Source organism: Lasiodiplodia theobromae (assembly GCF_012971845.1).
Source record: "Lasiodiplodia theobromae strain AM2As chromosome Unknown scaffold_10, whole genome shotgun sequence".
In the NCBI taxonomy this organism is placed as follows: Eukaryota; Fungi; Ascomycota; class Dothideomycetes; order Botryosphaeriales; family Botryosphaeriaceae; genus Lasiodiplodia; species Lasiodiplodia theobromae.
The window spans coordinates 619996-637197 of NW_023336300.1; the positions used below are offsets into that span (position 1 = coordinate 619996).

Consider the following 17202-nt stretch of genomic DNA (forward strand, 5'->3'; position numbering starts at 1 on the left):
ATTTTCCTGTACATAGGGAATGCCTTTACGTGGCGTGCAGGATAAGTAGTTCCAGCTCCGGTTGGAATGAAACTAAATTCCCTTCATGACCTGGTCAGTCATTAAATGACCAACGCTTCCTCTTCAGGTCACCATACCACGAAAAGCCAAACCCCTGGGTTATACCCGGTGAGTGGTTGTTTGTTGGGTGCCGGTATTTTCGGGACGGGCTAGCCCCTAACCGAATCGACCTATTGGCCTCACCCTGAGAGAGGGCAACCTATGGTAGGCAGGGTAGACGTTACGAACCGGTATACCCCCGGTCTGTCCGTTTAATCCTACCAACCTCCCAGGCGGTGTTGCGGAATGCGATCGCTACACGCTTTCCCCCTGTTCGATGTCGGTCCACATCTTACTGAGGGAGCGAGACGCGAATCACGACCGCTCTTTACAACTGATTTGCCATTGGCGCTTCAGTTTCCGCACCGTTTGCCCTGAGAGGATGGCGGAGCCCCGCGCCTCTCGAAGCAATCCCTCAATCGGCAGATGCTCTGCCTCCCACTCGAAAAGCGACTACCCCTTTGGAGGTATAGTCGCACGTTGCACAGGTTTACAACTTAAGCCGACGCGTAACGTGCGCCGACCGACAGAGGATATGTCCTCTCGAGCCAGGGAGACCGTTTCCAGTCTGCCTGCTACGGCCCATCATCCGGTCACAACAACCGGAAGCTTCCCGTTGCCTAACTTCCCATATCGAAAGACGTGCTACCTGGGTGGCAGCCAATCCACCGACTTAGGGCCCATAGGCTCTCTGTCTCGCACCCCTTGACTTTCGAACCATACCACTGTGACCTGTGGCTGGGTAGTCAACGGATACTACGCACCTCCTGTCCTTCGCATGCAAGCCCTCCCTAGCGAGGTTTGATACTACCGGTCATAGCCTGGCTCAAGCCCAGACCGGCCCTTGACTAGGGTGCCGAGCTTTATAGTCTCGTCACTTTTGCAGTCATGCGAATTTCGGGAGGAGGGGGAGTCCTGTCGCCAATGGCGTCGGATGCGTTTTACCTATTCCCCTCTTGAACGGCCCTCTTTGACAAGTTATTTAGACACGTTGGGCGACGTGTTTGAAGCTATTGGTTTCACCACCAAAAGAATAAAACAGGGTCATCATCGGGTGGACACCAGTAAGGCCGACACGCGCACGTGTGCCTTATGGATGTGCTACCCACTCAGACAACTTCCCCATTCGTAACTTGGGATGGTTACTTATGGGAGGAACCTCGAAAAGGTTAACTTCTTTCATCCTCCCCTTAATACTGAAAGATTGGTCTGAGACGTGTGGGTGAGTGGGTTGAGCGGTCAATCGTGGTCGAAGCTTTGTTTGACGAAGCCGGCTTGCCAAAGCAGGGAAGTTGATCACCATACCCTTCGGTTTGTGGTGGCTCTACAGGCTTCCCAAAACGCTCAATAAGCCGGGCGGGGCTTTGTTGAGAGAGAGAGAGAGCTCTGGTACTCATACCCATTCCCACCTTTCACTTCCTCGAGGTTATATACGACACATCCGGAATCGCCGTCAGGCTGGTAAATAATGATGTCTCCTATTCGGATATGGGCTACGAAACGCTATTAGCAATCCAGACGAGCAGCCCGTGCTTCATATGAGGGAATAGGGCGAGTACTTAGCAGGTGGTCGTTGTAGCTGACGCTATCCCGTATACGCCCGCCCAGAGGGAGGCGATAGCGATATAGTGGTCGTCAATTCTGCCTCAAGTGTGGGTCTATTTGTTAGTAGCTGATTGTGTAAAATCAAGAGGCGCTCTGTGTTACCCATCAAACATCATAGTAGCTGCGGTGCCTTCGTGCAACAAGCGGGTGATGTAGCCTACCGCCTAGAGCGTGGGCGCACCAAGCTTGATGGCTCGCCCATTACAAGAATGCAACACTACTCCACAACTCTCACCGAGGGGCTCTGCTGCTGGTTTCGCCGCTCTCTATATCTTCGCGGTAAGTGTTTGCAATGAAGGCAGGGTCAGAGCTAGTTCGCGGAAGAGCCCGTAAGCTGCTGATCCCTTAGGCTGCAAGAATAGAGACAGTCCAGATGATCGGCGTGGATTTCAGCCGAGCGGTTCGGAAGCGCGGGCGTGGGGCCACCCGCATGATGATTCGCCAATGGGGGGTGAAAGTCACATCACACACATTGTTTCACAATCACAGCCTCGCCGCAGCCAGCTTAAAGCAAAGCTGACCTGCCCACTACCACTGTTAGCGCAAACAAGAGCCTCCTACTACTTATCGCTACCCGAAAAACGACAATAAATCCATTCACGCATATCACGAACAGCCTTTGAAGTCTGCCATGGACGGTAATGCACGTATTGCTGTTTGCAGTGACTCCGAAACACCTAGTCAAGGTATGCATCGTAGGAATTGACCTACTACAACCGGTTCTTAATGAATTCAGGCTCTCCTACTTCGGAAAATGTTGGCACAGTCGAGAGGAGAGAAGGACTGCAAGGTTTGATGTATGTGACCCCAAAAAAATGTTCCAGTATATTTAGCTGACCAACACAAGCTTCTGCAGTGCTGAGCAATTGGAGGCAAAAGATAATCCCTTCAGCGAACTCGACGTCGACTACAGGTTTCTCCGCTTGGCGATCCACCACGCAAGAAAAGACTCCAACGGGTTATTCGGTTGCCGCACGGTTCACAAAGCGGGTCAAGGCCCTTTGAAGCATGGTAAAGTTATCTTGAATAGCTTCACGTCCGCAAAAGCTGACGGATCTATAGACTCCTGGTGCTGTTTCAAGATCAAGCAAGTCCAGAGAGACGAATCCTCAGAGAAGTCTGATCAAGAGGTCGCCTACAAATGGCAACAACCGAGTATAAACATCTCCTGGAACACGCAGGATCATATCACGCTCATCTTGTGCATGGATGTTCCCAATGAATTGAGATGGGCAATTAAAGAAGCCTGGGACAATGGACGCATCGATGGCAGCGACCCGTACAACTGGCACTGTTTCATCGTGGAAAAGATCTCGGACATCTATGATGAAGCAATATGGTCGTTGAGAAACTTTGTTCGCCTGGACGTTGAAAAGGTACGGTTGGCTTGATTGTCATATGCTCGACTGTATTAATGTGGTAGAAAACAGAGACGCATCCCTGATTCCATCGATTTTGAGAGACTTCACGAAATTGCAAGGCATATCATACATTCGAACGAGACCCTTGAAGTTGCTTTCAGCACACTGGAAGGCATGCAAGAGGCTCATCAAGCCTTCAGCGAAGAAGTATTTGGCAAATCAAAAAGTTCCAAGGTCTTTTCGGCACGGCATACGCAATTGGAAATCTCAGGCCTCAAACGGACCATAAGGGCTTCCTTCTTACGCTCAAAGTCTCTGAGCGATCGTATACACAACGAAATCAACCTCGTAAGTTTACAGAAAGACCGTGTGTCGGAATAGCGTTAACTTATCCTGGCTAAACAGGCATACAACCTGGTAAACCAACGAGACGGCTTTTTGATGAAGACGATAGCCGTGATGACACTCGTATATGTTCCCGGGTCGTACATTGCAGTAAGCCTTGATGCTTGTGCCGTTTGAATAGGGCGCTTGCTGACATATCAGACAATATTTGGCATGAACTTCTTCGATTACTCCGAGACGGAAGGCCTTGTTCTTTCGCACATGTTTTGGCTTTACTGGGTGCTCGTGGTGATCTTGACGGCGATTACGGTCGGCACGTGGTTGATATGGCAACGTCGAGGCAAGCATGTGCGGAAGAAAGCCGCACCGAAAGAAAATGGAAGGACTTCATCGTTTGCTCCATCATTTGCTTCTTGGGACTTTGGTAAAGTCCGGAAGCGGAAGAGTTCCGCCGCCATGACTGCGGTGTGATGTGGTTTTGTTGGAAGCTCAATCTTACTAGCTTTGCTTTTCTATGAGATGATGAATGATTGAAACAGGCTTTTTGAGGTGATCATCATGTTCAGGAGCATCTGTAACTCGCTTGCGAAACACGGACCTGAGATCAAAGATGACAGCATACCGGGAAGCTACGTAATTGAAGGTTGCTGATCACGATCCATGCGAAAGTCCTCCGCAGGGCTGGAGAAATGCGCGTGACTGTCTAGATCGTGGGGTAGCGCCGTTGTCACTTTAGAGTTAGAAAAGCTGCACGTGACTACATAGGTGGGTTGAGGGCGCTGCGAGCCTCACGGCGGCATGTGCCGGGTTGATGTTTGTCAGTCGCTAACGCAAGATTCATGATAGGCGGCGAGCGATTCAGACGATCAGTAGGCTAACACGTCATGTCGGGCGTCGGCAGGCACCACGGGAAGGCGAAGTCGTGTACGTGGCCAACGGCGTGACAATCAATCTACAATCGGAGACATGTTCCGTTAGCTCTCGCGTCCTTGCGGCCGTTAAAGTATACAGGCAGCGGAGCGGAGTCTCGGCGGGCGCGGGGCGAATTGCCGAATGACTTCAGTGAAGAGCCGACGGATCGTTATTTAACCACAGTCGGACCGAGCGAGCTAGCGAAATGTTCGGGCCCGCCGCTCTTCTTGGAGGCTGATGAAGCCCAGTGCGGAGCTCACACGGAGGCGGATCGACACAAGCAAACCACGCCAAAGCGGCGGTGAGTGGGTTCTGCTGCGGGTCAGTCGGAGCTTGGAGCGTCAGGAGGGGGGTGGCCAAAACGGCAGCTGCGGGTTGCCGCCAGCGGTTGCGACGACGACGATGCGGCGCAGATTGCTTCTGGAAGTTCGGAGTTGTTTTGGGATGTGGTGAGGTCGGAAGAAGCTATGCGGAGAAGGGCAGTCGCGACAGGGCTCTCGCAGCGGCTAGGCCCGATAACGGAGAATTTAGAGCAATATGGCGCGATAGCGTTGAGGCATAAACCAGGCATTGCCGGCAGCAATGCGATTGGCGGGAAAAGCGGGCTGGATGGGTTGCGGAGTTGGCGGAAACACGGCGTTTGTAGTAGGCGGGCAGTCGGCGTGATCGGCCGCTGCTGCATCCGACACTTCACCTCCCGGCGCTGTGTTCCAGTGCGGCTGCATGTTGAGCGCCTGCCTGATCGTCTCAACACAAATTGTTGCCTGATGTCAGCGTGCCACGCGGCGGCCTCGCACGAAACGCTGCTCCGAGCAGTCAGTAGCAATCTCTCCGGCCGCGTCGCTTGTCTGGCGCGGCCCACCCCGCGCTCGAATGCTTAGCGCGGGCCGGCTGATTCCACCAGGCGAGCGAAGGCTGATTCGGGGCGCTGGGCCTATCGGGCGCGATGGGCAGGCCACCTTCTCGAAGCGTGGTAGCTGCGGCAGGGTCAGCTTCTACATGCAGGCGCACACAAGGCCGCCCGGAGGCGCTCGCGGGGCACAATCCCTGCCCCAAGTCCAGGCCATAGCTTTTGTGAACCCACCTGCCCATTCTTATCCTCCGCACTCCTCCATCCACCACAGCCTTCTCGCACGTTCGCGCTGAGATGCCGCTGAGTCCTGCGTCGCGAGCACCCTGCGACTGCTGATTACTCTCGCGCAGCGCATCCCGCAGAGCTTGACCCCATGGCCGCGCTCGAGGTAAGGCTGCACGTTTCCTTGGCCCTTCCGCTGCGTCCGTCCGCCTCTTCCGCATGCTTTCGCTCCGTGCTCAGTCCTTAATATGCCCCCATTGCTGCCTGCAACTCCCATCTTAAGCCGGCCATGCCTGGTCCCGCCGCCCTCTCCATTGCTAACCAATGGACAAACTCCAGGTCTCCGTCGCCGTCTCGGCCGTTGCCTCGGCCTTTCACAGTGGCGCCGAGCTGCTCAAGCAACTGAAGAAGCAGCGCAAGAAGAGAAAGGGCGAAGAAGCCTACAAGGAAAAGGCCCTCCTGGAGTCTCTGGAGAATGGCGAGACTCAGATCGAGCAGCGCTACGCTGCCGACTGCCAGGAGTTGGGCCAGAGCATCCGCATAGGCGACGGTGAGTGCTGCATCTGCTGACAAACTCGCACCCGCGCTGACCAGACCAGCCATTGCCCGTGAGCGTCTGCTTCACATCGCTGTCTCTATCCAGTCCGACGTCATCAGGAGCCTGCAAATCGCCACACGAAATGAATCAGCCGTCGTCGACCTCACTGCCTTGCATGAGGCTTCGGTCATGCTTAGGCGTGACACTTTGACCGCTCTGGCAGAACTGCGTCAGCGCACCCTCAACGACATGCCCTCCGAGACCCGCAGGAGATTGAACAGCGATGCCGGATATTCCTCCTCGATCAGCAGCATCCAAAGGACGTCTCTTAGCAACAGCCAGCGGTCACGCGCCTCGACCAATTTCTCCGACAATCTTCCCCCGGCTGTCACCATTCTCAACACCGACGAGAAGCCAAAGAGTGTTCTCTCAAGGGTCTTTTCTCATAGGAGAAGCTCTTCTGCTCTAACCTCGCAATCCAGCAACTCCAGCAATTCCGAAAAGAGGAATTCTGGTTACAACATGGCCTCAAACTTGCCGTGGGTGTCGGATCGTGCATCCCAGGAACATCAAGATTTGATCAACCCCCAGTCCCACGAGCTTCCTGCAGAAGTCCCAGTAAGGCTTCGCCCGCCCATGGACCCTCCGCCACCGCCCGCCTACTCTCCCAGCAGGTTCAACCGCGGCCACTTCGAGTCAGACAGGAAATTCGACCCTTCTCATTTCCCCGAGAGCCCTCGTCCAATCCACCCCCTGGAAAGAGAGTCGATGGACCAGCAACAGATCGAGGCCTTGAGCTTGAATGCTGCAGTACAGGCCCCACCTACCGTGGTGAGGACTTCAGCCGAGGTCAACGAAGCTTTCAACCAGTGCATGGGCTCTCTGAGGCTGGACCAAGATTTGCGGCCTACGTCCTGGTTGAGCTCTAGCGCATCGGTTACCTCCTCAAGCCACTACTCGACATCGGAGAATGCCACGGGAGACAATGCGACCATTTCGTCCGTTAACTACAGCGGTGACGATTGTGCTTCTCTCACCGTTACCACTGCACCACCGCGCACACGCCACAGTTACACATCTATCCAAAACAGTAGCCCTTTCAGCACCGACCCTCCGCCAAACGAGCTGTCCTCACCGCCATCTACCGCAACCACGACGCTGTCGCACAACCGCGCCTTCTCGGCTCCTACCGTCACCGTCATCCCACCACCGCCCCACTCGCCTGCTCCCCCTGTGCTTCCTCTGTCAGCTCCCGTCGCACCTGTGGTACCAATGCTTGGCCGGCCCTGCAAAGCGAACAATTATTACAATTTCTGCAAAGGCGCTTGGTCCCTGCGGGAAGAATTCAAGAAAGGTCTTGTTGTTCGCAACAAGCCTGTCGGCATGTACACGTCCTGCCTTGTCTGGCAGTGCAAGGAATGCAACTTCGAGGGCCCTACTTTTGGCAACAAGAAGCCATACATAACTGATCCCCGCACTTACACCTTCGTCCACGACGTCGCTGGTAACGGCGCCCCTGTCACTGTCAAGTACAAGTGGATTTTCCTCGCCAAGTCGCACGTCAAGATCAAATCTGGCCTTCTCCGTCCGACCGCGACAGAGAACGAACAGACCGTTGCGACTCTCTCCGGCTTCCTTGGTGGCCACCACCAAAGGGCCCCGAGCGTGTCCGACGTGTCGAAAGAGAACGGCGCTGTGGACGAAACGAAGTACCTTCACAAGCCTGGATACAGCTACGGCTGCTCCTTCTGCTGTGCTGAGGGCCATGTGACGAGCGTGTACGGCAATGCCGAGACGCTGCTTGCGCACGTGGCAGAGGCGCATGCGGCTCCCGCTGTGACGGGAAGGCAGCCGTTGAGTGCAGATACGCTGACAAGGACCAAGTGCGTTGTTGGGCGCACGCCTGAGAAGACCGAAGAGTGGGAAGTTTGGTTCCCAGGATTCCAAGCGCAGGGCATCATGCCTTTGGCCATCTAGAGCAGATACTGGGGCTTCTTGGGCTCCCAGACACTAGCCCAGCGTTGACGCTGTGGCTTTCCGTCAACCTCCAGCGACGATCCCAACTCTCGAAAATCTTCCGTCCATCTTCATTCATTTGACGGGGGATTTTTTATCCTGGATTTTTCTCTACTCTCTAAGTTTCTTAAGAGCTTTACGGCAAAAAGATACCCGGGACGTTCTTGTTTTTCTTGCCTTTACGTTTACGATTTTACACGCTTCTCGGATTTCCTTTCCCCGGGGTGTCTGTTCCAAGTATGATTTTTATTGAGTACTATACCCGGGATTTTCTTGTTTCTATTTACTGATCTACATCTTCTATCATTTTCTACCAAACGAAGATTAGGACCGACATTACGAAAGCTTTGATGACGAAGGGAGCAGAGGAGGAATGGTCGCGGGAGGAAGAACTTTCGCTTCTTGTATATGTTTTGTAATGGCCTTTTCCCCCCAGCTCCTATGTTGTCGATGACTATGGCATGGGCTTGGTTATAGATATGGTAGGCAGGCATACCAACAGAATTTGACACGTAACAAGCCTTTGCCCAGTGATCGTGTGCGCGCCCAAGAATTAATGACGAGGCCGGTACAACCATTGGACGGGTTCCTGATGATCCCCGCGCGTCCCCCCTCGCGTCCCCCCTTTTGCCTGCGTCGATCGCTGACTTTCCTTTGGAATTCTTTTACCCTGTGGCGTTGGACCTGGTCTGGGCCCCCGCTCGGAAGATATGCGCTGACGTCAGCCCTCCCGTCACCTCGTCGGCGATCCGGCTTTTCGCCCGGCCGACGGTAAGATTCCGCATCCACGAGTAAGTATCTTTTTTTCGTTTTCGCTGACCGGGTCGGGTACACGCGTGGTCCGGGTCCATAACCCGGGGCAATGGATCCGGGCTGCTTACAGGGCTGTAAGTCGTCACCAAACCACTTCCGCCCAAACCGAGAGCGAACATGCAGCCCCGTAAAAGAGGGGAGGGAGCGTCTGATTGGGTTTGAGCCTCTGCGGGTGTGAGGCGGGCAATCAGCTGGTTCTACCGACACTGAGTTTTCACTGAGCTGGAGCTGAATGGTTGGACGAGGTGGCTGGTCGTGGTCGTGGTCGTACGTAATAATGTATACGGACGGGCGGACGGCATATCGGATGTCGGCCGAAAACAGGGTACGGGAGTTGACTGGTGGAGAGAGAGGTGGGAGAGCCGGGGGACGGCGTCTGTGGCTTGTGTGGGGAGGTCGAGTGGTTTGAGTTTTCGATGCACGTCTTCCTTGCCGTTTCTTTTTTTATCTGCTTGGACTTATGATCGTTGAGGCGTTATGAAGCGCTTGAGTAGGCAGGAGAAGATTACTACTCAGAAGTGGCGCTTGCACGAATAGAGTTGGGTGGTCGTGTTGAACTTTGCGCCACGAGGCTTCATTTCCTGATAGACTGCGTACCGAAGATATAGGGAAAACAAAGTAAAAAGGTTTATGACTAGCAGATTTTTGACTTAATGGGACCAATTTTGCCAGTTTTTGCGCTATGATATCTAATTGGAAAGAAAGAGAAATGAAGCCTTATTTCATGGACGAATACATCTCGATGTGACTCCAAGGTGGTAATGAGTATAGGGTCTGAAAGGAGCATGGCCAGAAAGCTACGATTTTGACTAATAGTCCTGAATTTCTTCAACTCTACATAAACGACACTGAACATGGTTACAATTTATGCAAGATGCGTAAAGCGATAGCATGAATGGTCCTTCACCGCATTGACACTATGCCACTGTTAGTTACGAACAGGCTTGTGAGAAATGTGGCAATACATACACACTGAAAGGCAGGCTCATCCTCAAAGTCGTTGTATGATTGCGGTATTTCTATATTTACTGCATCCGAAGATAAGTCCTGGTTTTCGGTCGAGTGGTCTTGATCCTCCTCCACAGCTCTTGTATCGTCGGCGTAGGTGCCTTGCGGTCTCTCCCCCTCCAACTCTTCAGGCAGCTGCTGATATGTGACATTCGCTGCGCTGGGCCCCGGTGTGAGAGAAAGGTTGGCCATGTCCTCAACCATTCCATCTGAGCCACCATAGTTGGATTGGCTATTTCCTAGGGATTCTTCAGTGTCGGTATCCAGGTTGTCCGACTCTTCTCCTTCTTCGTCATATGTTGGAGGCAATGCAAACAGGGCAATCTGCTCTTGATGTTTCCCGACGTGCTTCTCAAGTTCTTGAAGTGTGAGACCATCTTTTCCACATAGTTTACAACACGCTTCGGAGTCCGGGCTCGGGAGTCTTTCACACAGAGCTGATAGAGGCCCCAACTTATCTGGGCTTTTGAGTTCAGGATGACGCTGCTGGATGTGCTCTTCGAAGTCAGTTTGGGAGAGGAATTGCTTCTGGCAGTCTCGAATGCACTCCCAAAACTTGCGGTGGACGTGGAGCTCGTGCTGAAACCATTCATGTCGCTTCCCAAATAGGCGCTTCGAGCTTGTACAATATGGGAACGTACACGAGTACGGATGAAGGTCTCTGAAGACATGCTTCCTGAAGATGGTCAGACCCGCTTTATGAAATTGATGTGGCCCACATACTTCCAAGACCTATCCGTGCTGACAGATATGATCGTGAAACAAAACGGGCACTGGAAAGGGTTGCCGTTTTGAGCTTCTTTTGGGATTGGTGGAACTTTTAGGCCTTCCTCACCTGCTGCAGAGGTGGCGAACGACGTTTGGGTCTGACCAGATTCTGATTGGTGATCGTCTAGGTCGAGAGGAAAGCCTTTTTCTTTGACATGCTGAGGAAGTGAAGATGCTGCGGTACTTTGAGCAGCTATTGTTTCGGAATCATCGTTGAAGTTGGCCGTACGTAAACTTAGAGAGAGACCCTCTGAAAGTTTTTGGTTGTGTGATTCACGGTACTTGAAGTACTCGCGCCTTCGAGAGATGGCCTCGCCGAGCGTGGCAACGAGATATTCCGACGCTTCTGGAAATTTGTTGCGCACATGACTTTTGTCAAACTGCTCAAAATGAGACCTCTTAATGTCGGCTGACATCATGTACTGATCATGCGGCGCTGGGTTCCGTATGGCCATGGACAAGCGCAGCAAAAGTGTTGTCACCCCATGGATACTGGACATGAGCTGACGAAGCTCAGTATCTCCTTGCCAAGAATGGGTTTCGCCTTCGCTGTCCGTCGAATCTGTATCCGAATCGACCTCAAGGCGTCGTTGATCCCATGGTACGCGCTCGCCACGGAGAATCTTCAGAGCTGTTGGATTGTCAACCTTGGAGCTTAGGAAACACATGTTGCATTCACTCACCCCTTTGTATCGCATCATCCAAGTCAGATAAAAGTGATTGTACTTTGCTCTTTATATGCGATGCATCCCGCAGGCGGTAATCCAAAGAGGGTAGGCCTTTACGATGAGCGCCAATATTCCCAGCCCAAACTCGGAAGCGGCCCAGCTCATCTATTACCTCAGAAGCCTCAATCAGGTTTGACGCTTCAGCATCCGTGTGGCGGATCTGGAAAACAAAATCTTCAAACGAGTGAAGGCAGTCCGATACGGACGAGGCTATACTTCGACCAGCCGCATCTGCAGCGGTCCACTTGACCTTATCAACGTGCGACATGATGATTCAGTCTCGCTGTGTGACGGGTCTCTTTTCCAAATATGATAGCAGAGAGTCTAGGAAGAGCGCATAGTTTGATGCAATTGCGATGCTCAGGCTAAAAAAAAAAGGTGGCTGATCCGGACAACGTCAGTTGTTGTAGCTTCTACCCCGCTCTCGCCGTTACACAAACAGGGCCGTGATCTATGATTGCATGAAATGAGTGGGTCTTGCATACGACCCCACGTATGAAACGTGACGACGATGCTTCGTTTTCAGCTTTGCCACCAGCCTTGTCCGATGCTCTCTTTCCAACCCATGTGCTTGCAAACGATCCGACTTCTGCAGCAATCACTATGTCCGGCATTGAAGTGGCCGGGCTTGCACTTGGTGCGCTTCCGTTAATCATCCAAGCAATCAAGGTGTACGCGGATGGTGTCTCAACCGTGGAACGGTACTTCAAATATGAGATACCGTTGCGCGACCTTCATCGGGCGGTTGAGGCAGAGTACGTGATATACCAAAACACTTGTGAGGAGCTGCTCAATTCTGTTGTTGGAGACAATGAGGATCGCGCAGCACTGCTCGACCAGCCCGGTGGACCAGGTTGGAAAAGGCCGGAATTGGAAGCGACACTGAAAGAGCGCTTATCAAGATCCTACCCGGCTTATATCGGGACTATGGATAGTATGATGCGTATCGTTTCAGAAATCAAGAGACTCCTGAAGCTGGATAAGGCTGGAAAGGTGCGTGCTTTCTATCTGATTGTCGGTATCAGACATCGCATTAAACTAACAACAGGCCCTTAGCTCCAACTGAATAACTCCAGCAAGTTCAGAAAGGAGTATCACCGATTACGCTTCAGCCTGAAGAAGTCTGAGTATGACGGTCTTGTTTCTCAGATGCAACAACTGAATGCAACGTTACGAACGTTGACACAGCAGGCCTTGGTATTGGAGTCAACCCGGTCAAGACGCCAACCGCCTGACTTCGATCTCATTCGCGCCTACACAGCGTCAGTTTACAATGTTATCTGCGCTGGTCTTAGATGTGGCTGTCGATCCACTCATGGTATCAGCCTGCGGCTTGAAAGCATCAAGAAACACAGCTCTGATGAAAATCTGCCTCCTCTCCGCGTAGCTCTCTCTTACAGTTCACGGCCAGTTGCCCAAGTGGGCGCACCGTGGGGTGTGGAGACGGTCGATGTCTATCCTTTCCAGGGTCAGGCGACCGTACCTTCCCTGAAAGAAGCCCAACCATCCGGTAAAAAGGCAGCCAAGAGAGTCATGTTTGGGCCTGTAGCAGTCCAAACATCTGCCTCAGCCACTACCACAGCAACGGCAGAGCCGGCAAATTCTTCGAACCTCGTACACATCCAAAATCTGTGCCAGGTAATTTGCTCTACCAATAGCACTTGCGTGGGGACTTGCCTGGGCTACCTGGAAGATGAGAACACGAAGCAAAGACTTAGTCTTCACCGGCCCCAGAAGCCCTTGAAAACTACCTCAATCCTTTCCCTCGGCAGTGTCCTTGCATCCAATGCCATTGGACATCGGCGTTTCTCTGCAGGCCACCGGCTGCGTTTGGCCGTCCTGCTGTCTACAAACCTCCTCCAACTCTATCGAACACCTTGGTTATCTCATACTTGGGACCATAATGATATCGCCTTTCTCGATGGAATAGGCGATGACAGTCTGAAAGATCCGTTCGTCTCGTGCAATACCAACCACGTGAGCGATAACAGCCCAGCAGACAACAGTATTCCGGTCTCGGGGTGGGAAGGCATGGCCCTCAATCGTTCGCTCTTCGCTCTTGGTATCCTCCTCATCGAGCTCTGCCTGGGTAAGCCATTCGAAGAGCTGAGAGATGGGGCAATGGCGGGCAAAGGCGGTGTGAGGGAGGCTTCAGACTTCGCTGTCGCAAGCCAGCTGCTGGACGAGGTGATGAATGAGTTCGGCGATCGGTATGCGGATGCCGTAAGGCGGTGCATCAGGTGTGCGTTCAATACGAGGAAGATCGATTTGGAGGATAGACAGTTTCGGGGCGCAGTTTATGAGGGCGTCGTTGCCCCATTGGAGGAGAACCTGAGGGATTTCACGGGCCTTGGAGTGTGAGAGAGTATGTGCTTTCGCTCTTTTTTATTGCATTCTCACTTGAAAGGTGCGGGAAAGAGGGTGGCGGTCAGGAGGTTTTCCAAACGAGGGCCGTAGTTTTTCCCAATGAGGTTTAGTGTTGCCCGCTGCTCAAGGCAACCACGATGATCCCTGAGCGAAGGATGAATACATAATCCTCATAGATGCCAGTCTCTTTTTTCCTACTACCATCAAACATGCAAAATGTCGTCGTCCATGCCATCGTTGCCGCCGCGGAAAGACACGCAAGTACTCTCCAATCTCGCCCCCGTTGCATTGGCTAACGTATGTACAAACTCAGGTGGGCATACATTGAGGCCAGCTTAAACGATATTTTTACCGAACAAAACGAGAGCGTGGATGCAAAGACATACGTTCAACGTAAAATGGGCCTTTACACGGCCATTTTCAATTATTGCAGCCGGGAGCGCCGTCCGGGCCTTTATGAAAGAAGTAAGATAGCATTACCGAGCTTTGCAGCTCTTGTGATAACACGAAGTGTCGCAGGGGACAGAGCTGCGGAGCTGCATGGGAGGCTGGACGAATACTTGAAGCAACACCTCCAAGGCCTGCGCAATGCCTCTACCGAGTATGCTACAGCCTTGAACAGGTATGAGAAAGCTGCTCAGTACAACTCCCAAGCCTTCAGTCCTGTAAACCGTGAATATGCCTTTCTTGAACAGGACCAGGGAAAAAAGGTGCACGACATCTATTCATTGCACATGATTAGGTGGAAGGAGTACATGGGCCCTGATCCACGCGAGGGGAGCATGACTGAGGCTGGTACTGTTGGAGATATTGTATGATGATGATGTTAGGGTAATGGCTGCCGCTCTTGGGACTCCGCATTAAGCATTAGAAATAAAGTGGATGAAATATCTTCAACATTCTAGATACTCTTTCTTCGTCAATCAAGTCTATCATATTTTCAGGCGATTACGGTAGACGGAACGGTCCAAGACTGCCGAATCTCCGGACGCCGCAGCTACCCGGCGAAATGTTGGGCACGTCCTTGACAACGAGCGTCTATCGTTCAGTTAAGCGCCGTAGGTGAAACAAAGTCGGTGGAGAATATTGATATCCGCTTAGGAGGTTTATAATTGCTTCTGGGGTTGCGGAGAGTGGTTCGAGTGTGTAGCGCCACGTGGCAAGGCTGGGGAATAGTAAGTCTGTTGGGCGTAAAAGGTCCCACCTGTTGTCCTGGGCCAAGGTGTTGCTCTGGAGCTCATATGGGTGATGGGTTAAAAAAGCAAGTTCTGTGGCGCTCGTGACAGGTCGCAGCCCGATGTCGGGACGAAAAGAGCAAGATCAGCAGTGGTTCAGACCGGAGGTGAAACGTCGATGCGCACGAGACATATGGTTGAGTGGCTATCGTGAAAGAAGCTTGCGGGCGCTGTTGGGAACAACTTTTGGCTGAGCTGAGATGATGCGAGCTGAATAGGCGGAATTGATTGCGCGCATGGTTGGATGCGGGCCTCGGTCCGTGTCAGGAGCCGCATCCCGAACAGGAGGATTTAGGAGTGCATGCTGCGTAATCGCGAGGATTCAACGCCCCAGAAGAGGCAATAGGTGTGGAAAAACGTTGTTGGCAGAGAATCTCACGAGGGCTGGGCGGTGGGTGCGGGAAATCGTATGACGTCGGAGCACGTGCGCAGGGCCGGTAACGGCGGGAGTCCGTTCGGGTCCCGAACTTCTTTCAGCCCTCAAGTACTCCGACAGCCCCCGGAAGAGCCCCTCTGCTCGCTCCGCCTCTTCAATCCTCACCTATGTGCCGCGCGGCCATCGACCCTGGCCCGCCATGTCTTCCGAGGGGGCCCGCATCTCCCTCGAGAGCCTCCCCAACGAGCTGCTCCTCCAGGTCCTGATCGACGCGCCGGACGCCGTACTCAGCCTGCGTCAAGTTAACCGCCGCTTTGCCGACCTGGTCACCTCGCACGAGAAGCTGATAGCCGATCGCATCTTCCAACGCACCCGCTGCGGCCGTGCCGCCGACCGCTGGAGCCTGTCATGTGACTCGTACCGCCGCGCCCGCAACTGGCGACACAACGCCATCTTCTACCGCAAGTTCTGGCGCGTCTTCGGGAACAAGAAGATATACAGCGACTGCTACTTCTGCACAAACTCCGGATTTCCATTCCTGGACACCGATCGCTTCGACTCGCTGATGAAGTCCCCGCTGGCATTGGCCTTCATCTTCCACGCCCTGAGCCCCTGCGTCGAAGACGATCCCAAATGGTACCTCGCCTCCATTCGAGAATCCCATAAATGATTTGCCGCCAGCTCGCATCCTCCGTATTCTTGAATTTGGAATGCCGTGTCATTGGAACCATTGTTGGACTCTCCGCTGGCCGAAGAGGCGGTGAATGTTCACGATAACCAGCTAGACCTGGTCATTGAGCCACCAAACTGAAGCCGATCGGACGCTATCCGCTCGACCGTCCCCCACCATCCCAGTCGAGCCCCAAAGGACCGCACGCGGACTGCTCTCTGGAAAATTTTCTCTTTTGGCGAAGATCTTTGAGCCTCGCTTCATGACGCATGAGATGATCTTGCGCGGCGCTCCAATGTCGTCCATATCTCGTGATCAGGGAACTTATACACAGAATCTGACTCGAATACGGCTTTCGTTGGTGTCGTTCAACCCCGGGTCCTTTCTTGCCCTTTCCGGGCGTAGGCTGGAATCCTGCTCGGCACTTAACAGCCTCAATATTGGGGGTATCCCCACCTCTTTGCTCGTATGGAGTACAGGAACGCCTTTGGCCGATCGCAACCCCGAGTCAAGAGCCTGCGATCTATGCGAGACGACTGGCCAGGTATATGTGGCGTCGCCCCTGTTCCTGACCTTGGATTCGGCGATACCAAGGACTCATTTCCATGAGCGAGTCAGTGCGACGTGTTTGCACAGAATATGTACTGTCGATCAATTATAAGCATTCCGATAGCGTTGGTCCACATCTGCAGTCCGTCTCTTCCTCATCCAAGGGAGCTAGGAAACGGGCCTGAAACTGCTGCCAGCTCCTTAGTGTTGGGCAGCACCTCAGCGCGGGCCAGCCCTCCCTTCCAATGAGCTTACATGCAGCCATCCTCAGCGCCACGAGGCCCCCCCTTGTGGAGCAGATGCGCTACAGTCGGTCGACTATCCGAGCCCCGTCCCCAGCGCCTCAGCCGTTTCTGGTCATTAAAGCGAATCGTCATCGCCCGCCCGTGCGTCGTCACGGATGCGGGGCGGATCATCCGCTCGAATCGTGTCGACCGGAGGTCTCCCCGCATCAATCACCCACGTCTTGGCTGCAGCACACACTAGCCGTCATCACGCCAGATTCATGAGTTTAAAGCGTGTTAGGCGAGAATCATTGCCTTGCGACGCTCCTCCATCACTGAAGCATAGCATTGCGGAGGATCGTTAAGCATTCGCGGCGTTATAACGGGGGCCTAATCCAGAAACATCACACCTGAAGATACCACATGATCCTGCGCACTGCTATCCCGCCCGTAGCGCTATACTGACAACGGCCGGCTCAACTATGTACAGATGGCTGATCTGGTTCCACAAGG

The 17202-nt window shown here is 53.3% G+C and overlaps 5 protein-coding genes across 5 annotated transcripts; 4 read left to right on the plus strand and 1 right to left on the minus strand.

Moving 5' to 3' along the window:
- Nucleotides 1–2335: 2335 nt before the first annotated feature.
- On the plus strand, nt 2336–3881 carry LTHEOB_3982 (Mg2+ transporter protein CorA-like/Zinc transport protein; the record flags this gene model as incomplete). The annotated part of the gene is made up of 7 exons (XM_035512965.1): nt 2336–2390; nt 2441–2501; nt 2561–2715; nt 2767–3080; nt 3135–3413; nt 3471–3560; nt 3612–3881. 7 exons carry the CDS (start codon nt 2336–2338, stop codon nt 3879–3881), a joined length of 1224 nt encoding a protein of 407 aa, XP_035375375.1.
- Nucleotides 3882–5721: 1840 nt separating this feature from the next.
- On the plus strand, nt 5722–7912 carry LTHEOB_3983 (uncharacterized protein; the record flags this gene model as incomplete). Its single annotated transcript, XM_035512966.1, has 2 exons — nt 5722–5947; nt 5997–7912. The coding sequence occupies 2 exons, from the start codon at nt 5722–5724 to the stop codon at nt 7910–7912; spliced, it is 2142 nt and encodes a 713-aa protein (XP_035375376.1).
- A 1717-nt stretch (nt 7913–9629) lies between these two features.
- Nucleotides 9630–11536, minus strand: LTHEOB_3984 (Zinc finger transcription factor ace1; the record flags this gene model as incomplete). Its single annotated transcript, XM_035512967.1, has 5 exons — nt 9630–9681; nt 9738–10351; nt 10414–10444; nt 10496–11171; nt 11224–11536. 5 exons carry the CDS (start codon nt 11534–11536, stop codon nt 9630–9632), a joined length of 1686 nt encoding a protein of 561 aa, XP_035375377.1.
- A 335-nt stretch (nt 11537–11871) lies between these two features.
- On the plus strand, nt 11872–14453 carry LTHEOB_3985 (uncharacterized protein; the record flags this gene model as incomplete). The annotated part of the gene is made up of 6 exons (XM_035512968.1): nt 11872–12261; nt 12325–12530; nt 12839–12906; nt 13199–13478; nt 13949–14100; nt 14155–14453. The coding sequence occupies 6 exons, from the start codon at nt 11872–11874 to the stop codon at nt 14451–14453; spliced, it is 1395 nt and encodes a 464-aa protein (XP_035375378.1).
- A 992-nt stretch (nt 14454–15445) lies between these two features.
- On the plus strand, nt 15446–15916 carry LTHEOB_3986 (F-box domain-containing protein; the record flags this gene model as incomplete). The annotated part of the gene is made up of 1 exon (XM_035512969.1): nt 15446–15916. The coding sequence occupies one exon, from the start codon at nt 15446–15448 to the stop codon at nt 15914–15916; it is 471 nt and encodes a 156-aa protein (XP_035375379.1).
- Between the last annotated feature and the right edge of the window lie 1286 nt (nt 15917–17202).